At 39.0% G+C, this 17,436-nt stretch overlaps 1 protein-coding gene across 1 annotated transcript; it reads right to left on the minus strand.

Annotated features, from left to right (window-relative positions):
* Nucleotides 1-667: 667 nt before the first annotated feature.
* On the minus strand, nucleotides 668-9,863 carry ptgdsa (prostaglandin D2 synthase a). The gene is made up of 6 exons (XM_088355388.1): nucleotides 9,699-9,863; nucleotides 6,440-6,579; nucleotides 6,249-6,325; nucleotides 4,500-4,610; nucleotides 4,323-4,424; nucleotides 668-918 (listed from the first exon to the last, which is right to left on the minus strand). Exons 1-6 carry the CDS (start codon nucleotides 9,792-9,794, stop codon nucleotides 890-892), a joined length of 555 nt encoding a protein of 184 aa, XP_088211514.1. The 5' UTR covers nucleotides 9,795-9,863; the 3' UTR covers nucleotides 668-889.
* Between the last annotated feature and the right edge of the window lie 7,573 nt (nucleotides 9,864-17,436).

A 17,436-nucleotide genomic window follows, 5' to 3' on the forward strand; every position in this document is an offset into this window, starting at 1 on the left:
CATTTCTGATGCAACATTGTCTAAATTACTTTAATCCCGATTTGGATTGTGTGTGTGTGTGTGTTTGTATGTGCCTTATAGACTCTGAAATATCCGCACCGATTTTTGCAAAATTTAACAAAGTCCAACTTTAGGCTTCCCGAAGTGTCTTTAGCTAGCTTTCATGTCAAGAAAACCCCAAAAAATAGCAACAAAATCAATAAACATCTCCTCTCATGTGGTCTGCCTTCGTGTGGTCTGCTTTCTTGGAGTCTCTAAAGCCTTCTGGTGGGCAAATTGGGTACTGCAGCGCCCGACCACTCCAAGCAGCCGAATCCAATCTTCTATTGGCCCGGCAATGCCGAGCCACTTTGTTAGTTTTATATATTATGTTAATGTCCAGATACATTACTTGGAAAGTTGGCGCAAGCACTTTTTATAAGCACAGTAGAAGAAATTAAGAGATCTCACCTTGATTCGAGTCAGCACTTTCTTTTTTAGAATAATTAAATGTCTTAGGCAGAGATGTCCGTCTAAAAAATGATTATTTAAATATTTCAGGGGCAATAAGAAGCACAAGATGAAAATAATATCTGTAAAGTAATTTAAGTATAAGTGTTGGGAAAAGATCCAACAAAATTAAGCTTTTTAATGTTTCGGGGAAAAAAACAAGCTCAGAAGCTGGTGATGTTATTCGTCAAAGATTTATTTTCTTATGAAAATGTGAAACAGCAGATTTGTTATTATTTTCATAATCAGGTTATAGAAAGACGTTTACAGCAACAAAAGGCGTATAAAAGGCCACTTGAATACACTGAAGTAGGCACAAAGGACATGGCTGTGAAGAGCTTCTGAATGGAAGCACTTTTAATATTCACACAATTCAACAATGGAGGTTGAAAGAACTCCCCTATCCAGATGGCGATGGAGGGCAATTGTCTGTTGGGAAATGGGAAAAAAATTAAAATGATCCATGATTACAAATGTGTTTTGTTTAATGTAGTTTCAGGCTATAAAGCACACCCACAAAAAAAAGTAAAACAAATCATATTCCATAGAACATATACATAATGAAACCTGGTTTCCCCAATAAAATAAATTGATTCATTCATATTCTGTATTGTCCTGTCTTTTTCCGACTGCCTGCCTGGTGGTGATACGAAGGAGAAGGACGATTTGGAGATGAGTCAGCGGACCAGCGTTTGACCTGAAGCATGTGAACGCCTGCATGGACCAGCTGGCAGAGATGGGAAACTGTGTTTTGGCCGTCATAGACTTTCTGGACTAGTTTACAGGCTGGGGGCGTCGCTGCTGTCATGCACTTTCCGGACAAATTTTCAACATGATACCTAATGTTTACTATGCTTGTGTATAGTAATGCTAATTGTGATTCACCCTGGTCATCATGGAAGGGGGATTACCACTTGTGAGGTCCTTTCTCAAGGTTTCTCTTTTTCCTCACGCTGAGGTTTTGAGTTGTTCCTTGCCCGCATGTTGGTTTAAGATCAGGTAATTGTGTAATTGTAATCCTGTACAGTCCTTTGAGACATGTTTGTGATTAAGGGCTATATAAATAAATGTGACTTGACTTGACTTCAGAAATGGTTACTGTATATCGTAACATTTTTTTTTAACTACAGACGCTCCCCTACTTACGACCATTCGACTTACATAAAAAGGGAGATACGAACATTATTTTCGGGATGTTGATAAATATCCGGACATTGTTGTAAGTTAGATTTTGTATTGTGTGAACCTTTTTCCAAATACAGGACAATACTGTAGTGCTTCTTTCCGCCACTACCGGCGTGTAGTGGCGCTGTGAGATCTCACCCAGTATCCACCCTGAAGAAGAAATCTGCTTCCTCTTCCTAGTTCGTGTGTGAACAGACTGTATGGAATCTCCAGCACGCTAAGATCCTTTACATTTTTATTTTTTAATATCTCGTGCATCCATTCAATATGGTTGGTGTAAAGTGTAAAAAAGAGGCGAGCCGTTTCTTTTGAAATGAAAAGGGAATAAGAAAGCTTGATGCGGTTGAGAAAACAGTCGATCGCTTTTTTTCGGCCACTTTCTACCACGGAGGAGGAAATAGCTTAACTCTTGAAGCCCATCTTCCAAAAGTAAGTTAAACTTCACTTTATTTATCTTTATAAAGCATATTATTTTATGAAATATCTATTTTAAGTACAAAACAATACAGGAGATTACTTACATAAGCCTTAAACATACATTCCATACAAAATATAGAACTGAAGCAACTTATGAACAAATTCAACTTACGAACGATCGTCCGGAACCAATCTCATTCGTAAGTAAATAAGTGTCTTGCATTTCCAAAGTTTATTTTTGGTGTAATGTTCTGTAAAACTGCCAATGTAAATACGCACATATTTATCATACATCATTAACACATTGTTGTTTTGTAATGATCTGGAGAGAATGGCGCCACCAGGCTGTACTTGGCCAAGACACACCACAGAAAAAGGTGCCCTTATGACCCTAATGGTTAAGGGATCCAAGCAACCCACCAAGCAACCCACCAAGCAACCCACCAACCAACCAACCCACCAACCAACCCACCAACCAACCAACCAACCAACCAACCAACCAACCAACCAACCAACCAACCAACCAACCAACCAACCAACCAACCAACCAACCAACCAACCAACCAACCCCCTCTTGTACATTTTTACCTTGCAATTTGTTTTACTTTCACTGAAAGGAGAAACCCTCTAATTTTGTTTAAGTATTGTTTAATGTCAATGAAATCCATTTATTCATTATTTACACATTTTTTTTCTGTCTATAAGGCGCACCTGATTATAAGGCGCACTCTTAAATTTGTGACTGTTGTTTTATGCGCCTTATAGTCAAGAAATTACGGTAGTTTTTTGTGTATTAAATGTTGTATAACACGTTGATTGTTTTTTTTAATCACATGGTAACATTTTAAAAAATAGCAATGCATTTTTCCTATTTTGAAGCGATTTTTGAGCAGAATTTACTTATTTACATTTGGAACGTTCTTTTTATACCTATGTTGAATTCAAAAAGTAATTGTGAGGTTATAAGTAGTTATTTTTAAATTCAGAAAATGAGGTGAAAAAGTAGCAAAAACAAGATTCATCTCAGAATCGAACATTTAAATATCACAATATTGAGATTGGTATTCCTTCGTTTTTTTGTTTCCTTTTTAAGTACTTCATACAACAAAAAATATCGCCCCACTGCACAAAAGGTACTCTTGGTCTGAGTAAAAATAGTGCTTTTTTTCTGTAAAAAATGTTCACAAAAGATATCGACTATGTAAAAAAAACTGATTAAGACAAATATTGAAAATGTTCATTCAGAATGGATCAAGTGAACTTTAAGATTAGGAAGTTTTATTTTGTAGTAACATTTAAGAGCGTCATTTTTAGATGAAGCGCTTCTGAGACGACGCTCTTGGACTTGTGATATTGATTGCTTCCTCTAGATGGCACTCCTTGATTAAGGGTGCACTGGAAATGTATTGAACTAGCTTTTGTATTTAAACCAAGCTCATCATCCAGAGGAGTAAAATGATAGTTTGATTGTTTTCAATTGTTTAAAGTTTCATAGAAAATGCATATTGAGTAATTTGCTATAAATTGGCGGGGTTAAATACTACAGGTTTGTAGTATTTGGTATCTCTATGTATAGCAAAAGAAAGCTGCTAAAAATCAGGGGAGATAAAGCACATGAAAAATAATTAAGGTGTAACTTATCCTTGGTTTAATAAATTTTTGTAATCTTGTAACTCTTCCTTCAAATGTTAAGTTTTTTTTCTCCAATTTATATCTCACTTTAGGGTTCTCGGGGGAAGAATAGCACAAAAATCATTAGAAAAAATCTAATCATTGTAAATAAATATGGGTCCAGGCCACTGTCCTCCAGAGAGCGCCAGTGGAAAGATTGATTATTTACCCATACCTGGCGCTTATCATCTACCCGACATATAATGACTGCACTGACAGATTCCCTTTCTCGAATCATAGCCATCCATGCTCCAATGTTAACTGTGCCTGTTACCTGGCCCCATTGTTGCCTGCTTTGTGCTCGTCAAAGACTTCTTATATTCTACCATCCATGTGTTATTTGGATTGAGTTTATTTTGCCCGTTTTTTCCCTTCCCCCATGTGCAGAGCGCCTTTTGTTATTTCCCCTTGCCTCCAATAAAGCTGTCAACTCTGCTCGCGTGTCTGCGTTCAGGACCTCCCAGCCAAACCTAACAAAATCTTCAAATGCATACGATCCGTTCGATTCACAATGTCAAAGTTTCACGACGCTCGATTCATGCTTCAGTGCAGTTTTTTACCTGCCGGCGGCGGAGTGAGGATTGCTTCTCTCGGAAATCCTCGGGACAAAGCGAAGGCTTTAAACTTCTGGATGATGGGGACTCGCAAGCTCTGCGCACGACCTTTGAGGAGATGCAGTTGTGATTATGCTTAAAAATAATGTTTTTCTGATAACTGATGTTGCGTTCGTGTCTCACCGTAGAGGGCCACCTGTGTGTACTCTCGATGAAACACTTTGTGTTTTAGCACCACAGCGTATTCGTTGTAGTTTGTCTCCACAACTGTGATGTCCTTCACCATGTTGTGACCTCATCACGGAAATTAAAAAGGGAAAACAAGAACTTTCATTTCTGTATCTTTACGGTAATTACTTGCCAAGAAATATCCATAATTGTCTGGTTAAGCCAATAATTCTTAACCGCTTTTAAACCAAGGCACATTTTTTTGATTAAAATATTTCTTTTTGCCCTACATTTCACAAAGTTTTTGTTTTTTGGGTACCCTTGGCAGCAAAATGGCAGGCAATTATGTCAGCTCTCTCTGGGTAAGGCTCAGGAAATGTGAAATAAATGATGATTTACTTACAAGTATTAAAAAAAAACGTTTAATATAACATTTTATGCATTTTTGCTTAAGTCAATATTGTTTTTTTAATATATTATTTTTTCAACCACTAGGAGGCGCTAAATAACACACATTGTCCCTTTAGATTGTCAAGACAGGCTACAAGTCAGTCTAAGTTGACACTAAAAATAGTACAGGTACATAATATTGGGACCTAATTGTGTTTTCATTTTAGAATTTACTGTCATATAAATATTTTCCACTTTTACTCAATTCTAACTAGTTGTTCTAGTAAAATGAAAAAAATATTTCTTAAAAGGAGCAGAATTATCTGCTAGTGGATCAACGTTTTTAGTAATATTTTTATTATTATTTTATTTGGGTATTTGTCAGCATCACCATAGCAGGAAAATATTTATAAATAACCATATATTGCCATCTACTGATATGGAAGGATTAAACATTTTATTTATTAGTTTATGTATTAATTTAATGCAGTGTACGCTCTTCTTCAAACAAAATTACTTTTTTCATTCATATCAAACAAGTACAACATTTAAGGCAACAATATATATCTTTTATAGCTCCTGCATGGATTTGTACAAGGTGGTGAGTTGGTTCAGGTGTAAATCTGCATTCACTTAACTTTTAATAACCTTTGTTAAAACATTCAATGCCAAACATGAGAATAACGTTTTGGCAATTGTTTGTGGATAAATGTGTTATCCTTAGAAAAAAATCTTTAGGCATTTATGATTAGAATATAAAAGGTAGGCTAATAAAGTAGCCTGAATGATAGGGCGTACTAGTGTAATTTTTGTTTCTTTTGTTTCTGTTGTTTGTGTTCACGCACATCCACTCTTTAAGATAGGAGGGTAGGAGACAGATGTGGAAGTCTTAAGATTTAAAGTTTTGTGTGTGTCCATCTGTGTGTGCGTGTGAATGGTGTAAGTTACGACCAACAGTATCTCTTGCGTGAAAGTTTATACCGCTTTTTAATTGTTATTAATTTAGCAATGAGACTTAGTCAGCTGCTGGGTGCATCATTAATCACATCGAGGGGAATTACAATACTATATTTAGAGCTCAACATTTTGAGGTTGGAATTATGCTCCTCGAGAGGCAGACTCAGTTTGACATCCCTGCATTATACAATGCAGCGGTCAATTACAGTGCCCATTTGAGCAACAATGATGCCATTTTTGGGCCAACACCAAGTGGCAAGATTGCTGCTGTGGATAAAAAAATACTACAAATACTTCCATGAGTATCATAATGATTCTTTGCCTGACTAACTAGGATGATCTTTTTAAATCCACAAAAATACATCTGATAAATATCCAAAAACAGCATAAATAAAAATAACAAGTCTAGTGACTTACGTGTGCTGAAGTAGGTGAATTGTCCGGGAACGTTAGTCTTCTCATAGTAGTACATTTTACTGCGACACCCTGCGGACCTAGCACACATGTAGAGTACATTATAAAAACCTTTTGAAAGTATCACAACCTAGAGAGAAGCATCCTTGCTAGATTGTTTTTCTGATGTTTTTTTGTATCCCGCAGAAACTCACATGGCGTCCCACATGGTGAGGTTAACGTTGCCATTTGCCTGCGCCGTGACCACACCGAGAGAAATCCTCAGTTTATCTCGGAACGGGATGAAATTCACAGAGTCGTACGCCAAACCCACGCGGTACCACCTACCAGCAAACTGAACACAGACAATACATTATTCATTAGGTTTTGGTTGCACATAAAACCAAACTGGCAAAAGTATTGCCTCCCCACCAAGAACTATTGGACGTATCGCTATATATCAGGTTTCAATCTTAGAGATAAAAAACTCAACATATTTTCTAGGAATCAACAAAATCGTTGACACAATTGTACCACAGAAACCACATTTGTTCATCATTTTTTTTTGTGTTAACAAATCTCTAGAGGTTTCACACGTCTTGAAACAGAAATCTCTGCCCATTCTTCCTTACAAAACAGCTCAAGTTCCTTGAAGTTTGATAGTGATCGTTTGTGCACAGCCTTTTTCAGATATTTCCACAAATGCTGAATAGGATTGAGGTCTGGACTTTTCTATGGACCATTCTCACACCTTTGTATTGTTAGTTTTCAAGCCATTCCATTGTGGATTTACCTTTAGGTTTAGGGTCATTATCCTGTTGGAAGGTGAACCTGTGCCCCATTCTCAGGTCTCTTAGATTCTAACAGATTGTCTGCCAGAATCAACCTGTATTTGGCTCCACTCATCTTCCCATCAACTTATACAATCTTCCGAGTCCCTGCTGAAGAAAAGCAACCCCAGAGCATGATGCTACCACCACAATGCTTGATAATTGGGATGGTGATTTCAGGGTGATGTGCAGTGTTACTCTTATGCCAAACTTAACAGCCCAAAAAGTTCAAATTTGCTCTCATCTGACCAGAGCACCTTGTTCCACATGTTATTTGGGGCCCTCAAATGGCTTCCTGCATACACCAAACGGCCTTTTTATTTTCTTCTCTCAGAAAGGGCTTTCTTCTGTCCACTCTTCCATAAAGAAGAGATGTAAGCAGAGTACAACGAATAGTTGTCGAAGGCACAGATTATCGTAACTCAGCTCTGTATGCCTGCATGTCATCCAATGTGATCATGGGTCTCTTAGTTGCTTCTCTATTTGTTTCCTCCCTGTTTGTGCCCAATGTTTAAAGGGACAGCCATCTGTCTTGGTAGGTTTGCAGTGGTTTTATGCTCACTCTATTTCGATATAATTGCTCACACAGTGCTCTGGGAGATGTGTAAATGTTGCAAAAATGTATTGTGTCCCATTCCAGCTTTGAATGTTTCCACATTATCTCAGACCGACCTGGTGTGTTCCTTAGTCTTTATAATGCTAGTGTCTTTTTTTTTCACAGACCTCTGAGGCCACCACAGAGCAGGTACATTCAAACAGGGACTTACTGACACACTCTGTGTGTCATGGTTAGTCATTTAGGTAAACATTGGATCTCTCAGAAGTCATAAGGTAACTTCTGGGGTCAGTTGGCTGAGCTGAGAGAATAGGGGGTTCCACTTCACGATCACGTCTCACATGTTGTTGATAATAATTCAGAGAAAATACTTTCAGTTTTTCAGCTTTGAGTTTGAAGCCTGAATGTGGCAATATGACCAAAAGTTCTTCTCTGTTGCTAGAAATTGTGTGTGCAGGAATATTTTTCTATGAAGGTCATTCGAGGATGACATGAAACAATCAGTGTGTTTGTATTTGTCTGTTCTAAAATGTTGCTGTTATCTTTTCAGATAGCACTCAAGGTCATGCAAGGTATCAGCAGAATTTTCTCTTAGCATCAGCTAGTCAGCTAAACAATGCTAAACAAATATCATCAAACCTTGTCATCGACATTTTTTGCAGAAACATGCTAAAAAACTACAACCAAAGATCTCTAGAAACATGCAAAGAAAGCACTAAACAAATGTTTCAAAATGTGAAGAAGTTCAATTTCAAATCAAATTAAATATTATGCTTTTTTTTAAATTATTAGGATTACAGGGACAATTTCAAACATAATTTTAACTATTACTGATTAAACTTTACTTAAAGGACCTGTACAGAATTTGTATTTTATTTTGACTCGCTGCTGCCATCTCCTGGCTTATGTCATTATTGCAGCCACACTTACCTCCTCCTTGATCTTCGTGTAGTTAGTGCATTTCTTAGATGTGATTGAATAACTGCTTATGTTTTTATCTTTCTTGGGGTTTGGGTCGGCTTTTGGACTCTACTTGAAGCAGGCCTTTCCTTACTTTCACCATTTTCATGCTACACTAACAAATAAAAACAAATCAAAAACCAGTGGGGACGACATGACTTCACTCTCCAGCGCCCCCCCCTCGAAGTTAGTTAGCTCTCTTTTGTGGGTTTTTCTGCAAGATTTTTTTGCGTTTTTTTATCTCAAATTTCTATCTTAAACTTTAGAAATCATTTCCCAATCATTGTTTCTTTTCCTGACATAATACATTTCTGTAATATAATGTATATAATATAATGTATATAATGATTCTTTATGTGTGATGAATTGACTGAAGTCAAAGGCGTCTAGGGTCAGTTGTCATCGTAGAGTAGCATGTAAGGAAGTTAACTCTTGAGGTTAGCTTGTTAGTTGTTCAGTAAGCCTGATTTTCCTTCAGGACTCTAACAAAAAAAAAAAGAGTTGACAGGTATGGGCCGGGAGAAAAAACGAAAAGAAAAATGATCACTTTGAGTCTCCGGTGTTTGTAATCTTCCTTTGAAGCACTTGTTTTCGGTTGCACTACACAATACAGCGACATCTAGAGGTCAAATATTACACAGTGGCCCTTCTATATTACCAATCAAAACTTGAATCAACTCAAGGTTAATCGTTTTTAAAGCATTTAGTCAGCTATAAATGGTAGCTAACATAGCCTGCATGGTAGCGAAGTAACTCTCAGAGTAAAAATAAAAAAGCTTGATTATTTAAGTGTATTTCATTTAAAATCTGAAATAGGTTTCTTTGATTACGAGAACATACATGTTTAAGAAAACATGCCAAAAAGTTTGACATTAAAAAGTGCGTGCTATTTTTACGCGCGAAACACAATCTGGCTTTTGACTATTACATTATATTATTTTTAAAACAGGAAGTCTCAAACTATTATAAAAACAGAAATTTAATCCGATCGTAGAAGCAGTTTTTTCACGCAGAAAAATGTAGTCTCTCTTCAAAATTGGTAGGTATAGGTTTGGTTTAAGAAAACAGTAATACTAACATGAGTAACTTTTAAAGTAAACGCGAAAAAGGAAAAAAAGTTAAAAGTACCCGTTGCAAGTTGAAATCCCTCTGAGGCTTCACATCATTGTGCGCCGTTGATGTAGACAGCATCACCATGACAACGGCCACCACAGCGGTCCTCATGGTGTTGTGTTTGGGACTCAAAAACCAAAAACTGCTTCAACAAAAAAAAGGAACACCAGTAAAAAGAGTCTAAAGGAGTGAGTGAGGTCTGAGTGGACTAACTTGAAGCTTGCTCGCTTGCCTGCGGGGATTTTTGTTTACTTTGTGCGATCCGCCCACCGAGCGGTCAGCCAATCACGGCCGAGCAGCAGCGGGTAACAGGAAGCGGGGGGCCAAGAAATCTGAGGAGCCAAAATGAGCGTCTGGCTCTCATCAAATCTGTGAGGGAAATAAATCACGGCTGTGTGGTTTGGAGCATCAGCTGAGCTTCGTGTGGGGACCTCACAAGCGCAAACGCTTTGTTTGGTTTCACGAGATTTTTAGTCACGCTTTTAACTTGTCCTTCGAGAGTTTCGTAATTTGACTGATCAAAAGTCAAATTGTGTTTATTTGTAAACCCCTAATCACATAGGGCTGCACAGATCACCATTACAACATTTCATAGTCTGAAACCTACATAAAGTCGAGGAAAAACTTAAAAACAGCAGAATGAGGAGAATGAAACTAACCTTGAGGAGGGGCCCACACATGAGGTAATCCCCTTCCCGGATTAGCAGGCTGCAATGGATGTTGCAAGGGCATCAATTGAATAGACATAGTCATCATCAACATTAAAACTGGGCAGTGGTGGGCCGTGGGAGCATAAAAAGCATAAAAAGCCTTCCGTTGGCCTTAACAATACCTGAATCGTCGTGTCAATCATCTTTGGTCCTTCAATACTAAATAATTCAAAATGGTCTGTCAGCTTACTTTCACTGTTTCTCCCTGGTTGTGCTGCTTCCAGATGTGAGCTTTCCTATTGTAGCAATTTAATCAATCACATTTCAGCCGTTATTTGTTGCTAGGCCCAGAAATCTACCCGAGGCCTTCACAAGAAATTCTGAAGGCCCAGTCCTGTGAAATCAGTCTTACAGGAAGCTGTTGGTTTAGCCAATTAGATTCAGAGTTGGCGTATCTTAAAGCCAGCGGGCAAATTATGACTGGCTAGGGGGCAGTAGTCCAAGGCAATCACACCAACAGCCATTAAACAAGGAAATGCAATAATGTGTTGATTTAATCGCAAAAGGTCGGACAACTCCCAAATGGATTCGCAAGCAGGAAAAGGTTTTGTCCGAAACTTTCAGCCTATAGGAATGATCTTAAGCCCTAGCCTGAATCAATCTGAATTTCGGGCCGGGTCGGTACGTTGGGGCCAGGTCTTTCTCGCTGACCTTTTTATTATTATTGACCCGTCATTGTTCTTTGTCTCTGTTTATACAGTCTTGTTTAACTTAGATTTTGTTACAAGAGACAGGCTTTTTGTGTCGCCAACCGCGTCCGTCCCCATCCTCTCACAGAGTCCGCTTGCAGTCTACCCGAGTGGGAGCCGGAGTCGGTCCAAATCACCTCTACTCCACCCAAGTCCGGCTCATTGAGGTTCGTTCGCAAACGACATATCAGGAATTCAGCTCCAATATAGGGGTAGTTGGTAGGTAGTAGAATATAGGTAGTAAGAGAATATCCAGTTGATGGCTTCCTGCCCGAAAATCTTAACCAACGCAGCAGGTTCTAGATCAGTACTCGCCAACCACCAGGTCATGGAACGGTGCTGGGTCACACAGAAAGAAAAAAAAAAGCCTTATTTTTTGCTTATACAGTGGAACCTCGCTAGTTCGCGGTTCCACTTTTGCGGGTTCAGAGCTTCGCGGGTCTAAAAAATATACCTTACCTTCTCAATAAAAGCATTTATTGACTTGAGCAAGCGCGAGCTTATGTCAATTGAGGACACGGTGTGGACACTCTTATTGTGAAGGGGAGGGGGAGGCCCTGACACAATGCTTAGTCATGGTAAGTTACCGCTTCGCGCACCCCCCCTACTTCAACTCCTCCCACCTTACCCCTTCTTATGTGGCGCTGTTTATCATGGAGGAACGTAATTATATTCTCTTCTGTAACATTCCATCTCAAGTTTGACTTTATTATACCAAAAGCGAGCGGTTGTTTGTACTCCCCAAACACAGCTAATTGTGTGTGGTTTCGTGTATTTGTTGTAAAAGCCGTTCGATGCCGCCAGCTAAAGCATGTTGTTATTGTCAGAAGGTAGCTCTTTCACTTTCATTAAAATGAACACAGACCATTTTTTTAACTGTTGTTTCCCAAAACGCTTCACAAACACTCATCAAATATTTTCACTGTTTTTATTTTCAATATGTAACCGGTAGTGTTAACAAGCGAAATAAGCTGCGATGGCTGCATGTGGTTGAGAGCAGTTAATACAATCATACTGAATGGTTTGTAGTGGTTTTGCCGCAGTCCTATTCCGTGTAAATTGATTATGTAAGACATGGCTACACTTGTGGGTCATGTTTTGGTACATTCAGTTCCAGTGTGAAGAGTTCTGGATGAGTCACCCAATAACTCCTTGCCATCATTCCAGCGATCACTTTTTTGAAGGGGCGCCGCTACTTTGCAGATAATAGTTTTCGCGGGTGGTCTCGGTACCCATTAACCGCGATAACCGAGGGATTACTGTATTTATTTGTCTATGAATGCATTTGTTTTTAACCTCCGAAAAATTCTACATTTAGGTGTGCGTTACACCAAGGTTATATGATAGTAAATCACCGTATTTAACCAATGATTGGTCAGATGACAAATAAATCGCTGATCTCATTTGCTCGGATTTAGATGCAACAGGAATGGAACCTGGATCGCAGCAGTGAGAATGCTAAATCTTAGTAGCCTGTGCAGTCCTTTGAGAATAAGGCCTATACAAATACTGTAAATGTGACTTAACTGACTTGTGACAGGGAGAGGAATTAGATTTGATCTCGTTACATTTTTTTACTCCCTGTGCCATGTTGTACAACATTGATATTGAATCTTAGTAAGGAAAAAAAAAAACAATCGCTTTATGATTAAATCTTACATCCCTGAATCACAATTTGATTGTGAGCCTCAGAAAAGACCCCCAGCCACCAAGTAAGGCACAATTTTTAAGCCATTAACTAAACTAAAATGCGTTTGACACCCTTGAATTAAGGGATTCCATGTCAGCTTGCTCTCTGTAAATTCACCACCAGTCCCCGCAATTACTTAAAAGAGACAGTTTGTATTATTTGACCACTAGATGTTACTGTATTACGTCATGCAACCGAAAACGAGTGTGAATAACCAGAAGGAAGAGAACAAAGGTGACTAAACGGTCACGACCAGAACAGAATCAGGACCCAAATGCGTAACGTTAACCACAAGTTTATTAATAAAAAGAGGAAGGGCAGCACCCGCGATCCTGTGCTCGCTGGACGCGGGAAGCAAGCCGCTCACACAATCGGATCGTGATCTGAATTCGGAAGTGGATCTTCCGGAGCGGGAGATGGCGGTGTCGAGGATGGAAAATACAGGTCGATAGCCGGGACAGAGAGCAAAAATGTGGTCGGAATCAAAAACCGTTCGTAAGCCGGGACGGGACAGCAAACGTGGTCGGGGTCAAAAAAGAGGTCGTACCCGGAAAAAAACAGGGAGATCAGGAACGGACGGGTGGAAAAAACTGGTGCAAAAAGCGGGACCGAAGGGAGTCAGAGTCAAAGTGCTTGCCTTGTAGAAAAAGAGGTTCGCTGATGGACTGACAACAGGAGAGTGAAAGGACTGAGCTTAAAAAGGACAGGGAACCAATCAGGTAGCCTGCAGCGGCTGGCGTCAAATGAGCGGGCACAGGTGATACTAATCAGTCAGTCATCATGACATAAACAGCACAATTTTTCTTCTCATTATTTGGCCGAGCCTTTTTGTGGTTTTTGGGTATTCGTAGCAGCAAGATGGCATGCAAATAAGTCAGCTCCATGTAGGTGAGGCTCACAGTATGTAAAATCAATGCAACTCTCTCGACCTACTCATATCTTATAAAATGCCCTTTAGATGAAAGTTCACTTATTTTTGCTTATTATTTAAATCTCATCTCATTAGCTGCACCGCTTATCCTCAGTAGGGTCGCGGGGGTGCTGGAGCCCATCCCAGCAATCATCGGGCAGTGGGCAGGGGACACCCTGAACTGGTTGCCAGCCAATCGCAGGGCACACGGGGACAGACAACTCACTCGCTCAGTCACACCTAGGGACAATTTGTACCGGCCAATCCACCTGAAATGCATGTCTTTGGAATGTGGGAGGAAACCGGAGTGCCCGGAGGAAACCCACGCAAGCACGGGGAGAACATACAAACTCCGCACAGTTAGGCCGGGAGCTGGATTTGAACCCACGCAGGAGGTCCCCACGACCTCAGAACTGTGCCGCACACGCGCTAACCACTGCGCCGCCGCAGTAGGAACTGCAACCACATGTCCCAGGTTGTTTTCTTTTGATATTCACTATGTTTTGTGTACTGTTACCCAATACTTAAACCTGATTACCACTTGTAAGGCCCCTTCTCAAGGTTTATTACTCTACTCATGCTGAGGTTTTGAGTTTTCCCTTGCCCGCATGTTGGTTTAAGATCAGGGGATGGCGTCATTGCAATCCTCTGCAGTCCTTTGAGATATCTTGTGATTAAGGGCTATGCAAATAAATGTGACCTGACAGTCTATCTCCATGCCCTGTAAGGCCAATGCCCACCCTCTCTCTGTATTATTCATTGTGATCGTTTCACATGAAACAAAGAAAAAACAACACAACAATTTAAATAACTTTTATTCATCATCTTCCGTTTTCAGCACAGCTTTTCTCATTTTCTCGAAATTCACATATGATGAAGAGGACATCAGCGTGCGTGTCGCACACACACAACACACCTCACACATCTCCCCTCTCACAGTCCACACTCTGCATGAGAGCAGCAAAGAACATGATATTTTACTCCAAACGAAACATGACTTTAAAGTACTCGTGCACAAATTTTTTTTCTTGCTTTTTGAGCCAAGCTTCATGTATTCGGATGTCGGGGAACAAACGGAAAATGTAAAAAGTGCAATCAGATTTGGACGTGTTGATTAGCTCTTCTGAATCAGTGTATCGATTTGCATTTGAAGTCAAATGCTAATTTCTTTGAAAGAAATACAAATAAAATAAAAAAGCAGAATGCAATAAATGATATTAAAAAGAACATTGTTTGTGTACAGAAAGTTGGGTCTTCGGAGTGTTTGCCAAATTACCGTAATTTCCAGACTATACCACGCAATTGTTTTACACAAATTTTAACACTGAGGCTTATGCAGAGACGCGGCTAATTCATGCATTTTTTCCCAAAGGGCCTCAAGCAGAAAATGTAAGCGTGAGATAGGTAGTGTCGAGAAAGACTCAATTCGCGACTGCCGATAAACACCATAGTAGAAGTTTAACGTGTGATAATGTGTTTTGTGCATCATGGAGAATGCAACAAAGAAAATGATTTGACACAGTTTTCAGTGAAATTTACCGGTAAGTTTTGCCTTGTTAACATTTTGCTACCGTGTTTTTTTTTTGGTGTTACTCGTGTTGCTGCGTCTCGCCGAGTGTACCAGTGTGTTTTTCAACCAGTCCTGTTAGCGCTGTTACTTGTTTTGATAAGTCTGTGTCTTGGTGCCTCATGTGTATTTGTTTTTTAGAAAACTTTGTATATTTAGTCTTTCTTTGTCAAATACTGATATTTTAACCTGTGAACGTGCGGCTTATAGTCAAACACGGGATTTATAAACACGTTGTTGACCTCATGCGAAAATGGCTTGACTGAGCAAAAAAATAAAAACTATTCAAAACAACACTTGCACTCAATTACAGTATTTTTTTTTTTAAACTGGCCAATTAATTAGTTTTATTAACGCATTATATGTTTGTAGAAACAATTGATTATTAATGGTTATTCAAACAAATCTGTGTGATAATTGCCTCATGAGATTATGGTCTTACAAACATCTGATGAATTTGTAGGAAACATTAACAAACAAATACTAGATGTCAAAATAATATTGTATGCGATAATCAATACGGCCATTTTCACATACTAATTATGTAAGTAGTTAAGGCTATTATCGCATGCTGACAGTTGTTATTCAAAATATCAATAATGACAATATTGGAAAGTTATTAAAAATGTGAATAACTGAGACTTCCTACCTCCCATGTGTAAAAATTTAGTCGTACCATTTTTGCACAAAGTATGTTTTTTCCTTTAATAATGTATTGGGTGCGGCTTATAATCAGGTCCGGGTTAGATATGGAAATTACGGTAACAATGTAAAAGGTGAAAAATTCTCAGACACCAAATAACTCATTCAGTACCAGAGACGGCGTGAAGACGTCAAAATGGTAGCAAATTAGTTGTTAAATTAGTTGCTCAATATTTCAAAACAAGGCGCCTTTCCTCCCGCAAACAAAAAAACAAAAAAGAAGTACATAATAAGCAATTTCATCATTCGATTTGAACCATCACATGACAAGTGACCATCAAGTGGACTGTAATTCCTAATCTCAAAATGATCGTTTTAGTTAAAACCGCCTCTTTTGGTTGAAGTCTCAAAAATAAAAATAAAAAACATTTACTGTACTCCCTTTTACTGCAGTTTCAATACATCATAGAGTTAGACCGCATCAGAAATTTTACACTGAGGTCATAAATATCATCATTGCAGAAGATTGTCTTCCACTGAAGCATCACCCCCTCCCTTTTTCATAAACAAAAAAAGAAAAGAAAAAGACACAGCTCAAACAATTCACACAACATGAAAACATCAATAAAATAATCAAAATATAATTTAACAGTTGCTCAGAAAGAATTATTAATAATGAAAAAACAAACAACAATAATGGCTAACATCCATTTCAGTGTGCTGCTCCTGCGAGGCTGTTGAGTCACGTGCCCACTTGCTGGTGGGCATCCTTAACAGCCTCCATGAGATAAACATCACCATACGTCACAGTCTCCTTTTTTTTGTTGTTCTTTACCCATTCGTTGCCATTGACGGCTAAATACGTTACTGGCAGGAACTCATTAACAGCTCAATGGCAGTGAATGACAAAATTTGAAACACCCATAATGAAAAAAAAGGTGCAACATCGAGGATCATCTGGAGGTTGAGGAAATGAAAAAATAAACGTTTTTAATGGTGCTTTCACAAGTCTAATTCCCGACCACAACTGGCAATCATGTACTGCAGCAGCACAACACATGTTGATTGGATTTCATTTGCTCTTATATGGTATACCTATTCACGGGTTGTTAATTTTTTTTTGCGGGCCAGATAAAACAGGAAAATAAACAGTAATTTGTACCACATGGTTGGGCCATGACTGTACGTAAGTGGTGTTGGGCTTCTCAATCTCAGTAAGGCACAGTGCTCTGCTCATGGGCGCCTATGCTCACAAACACAAATTTAAATATAAACCAAAAATAAACACATTGAACTGATCTTTGTATCGTTTTCATCTTAGTTGAAGGTGCAGAGACCCATACAAAAACGGTTTGACGCTCCCCTACTTACGACTAATCGACTTACGAAAAACGGTAGATACGAAGATTCTTTTCGGGATGTCGAAAAATATCCGGACATTGCTGAGTTAGATTTTGTATTGTGTGCACCTCTTCCAGAGTACAGGAAATTACTGTAGTGCTTCTGTCCGCCACTACTGGCGTGTGGCGCTGTGAGAGGTCACCC

Source organism: Urocampus carinirostris, chromosome 16 (assembly GCF_059441175.1).
Source record: "Urocampus carinirostris isolate Australia breed hairy pipefish chromosome 16, RoL_Ucar_1.0, whole genome shotgun sequence".
Taxonomy (NCBI): Eukaryota; Metazoa; Chordata; class Actinopteri; order Syngnathiformes; family Syngnathidae; genus Urocampus; species Urocampus carinirostris.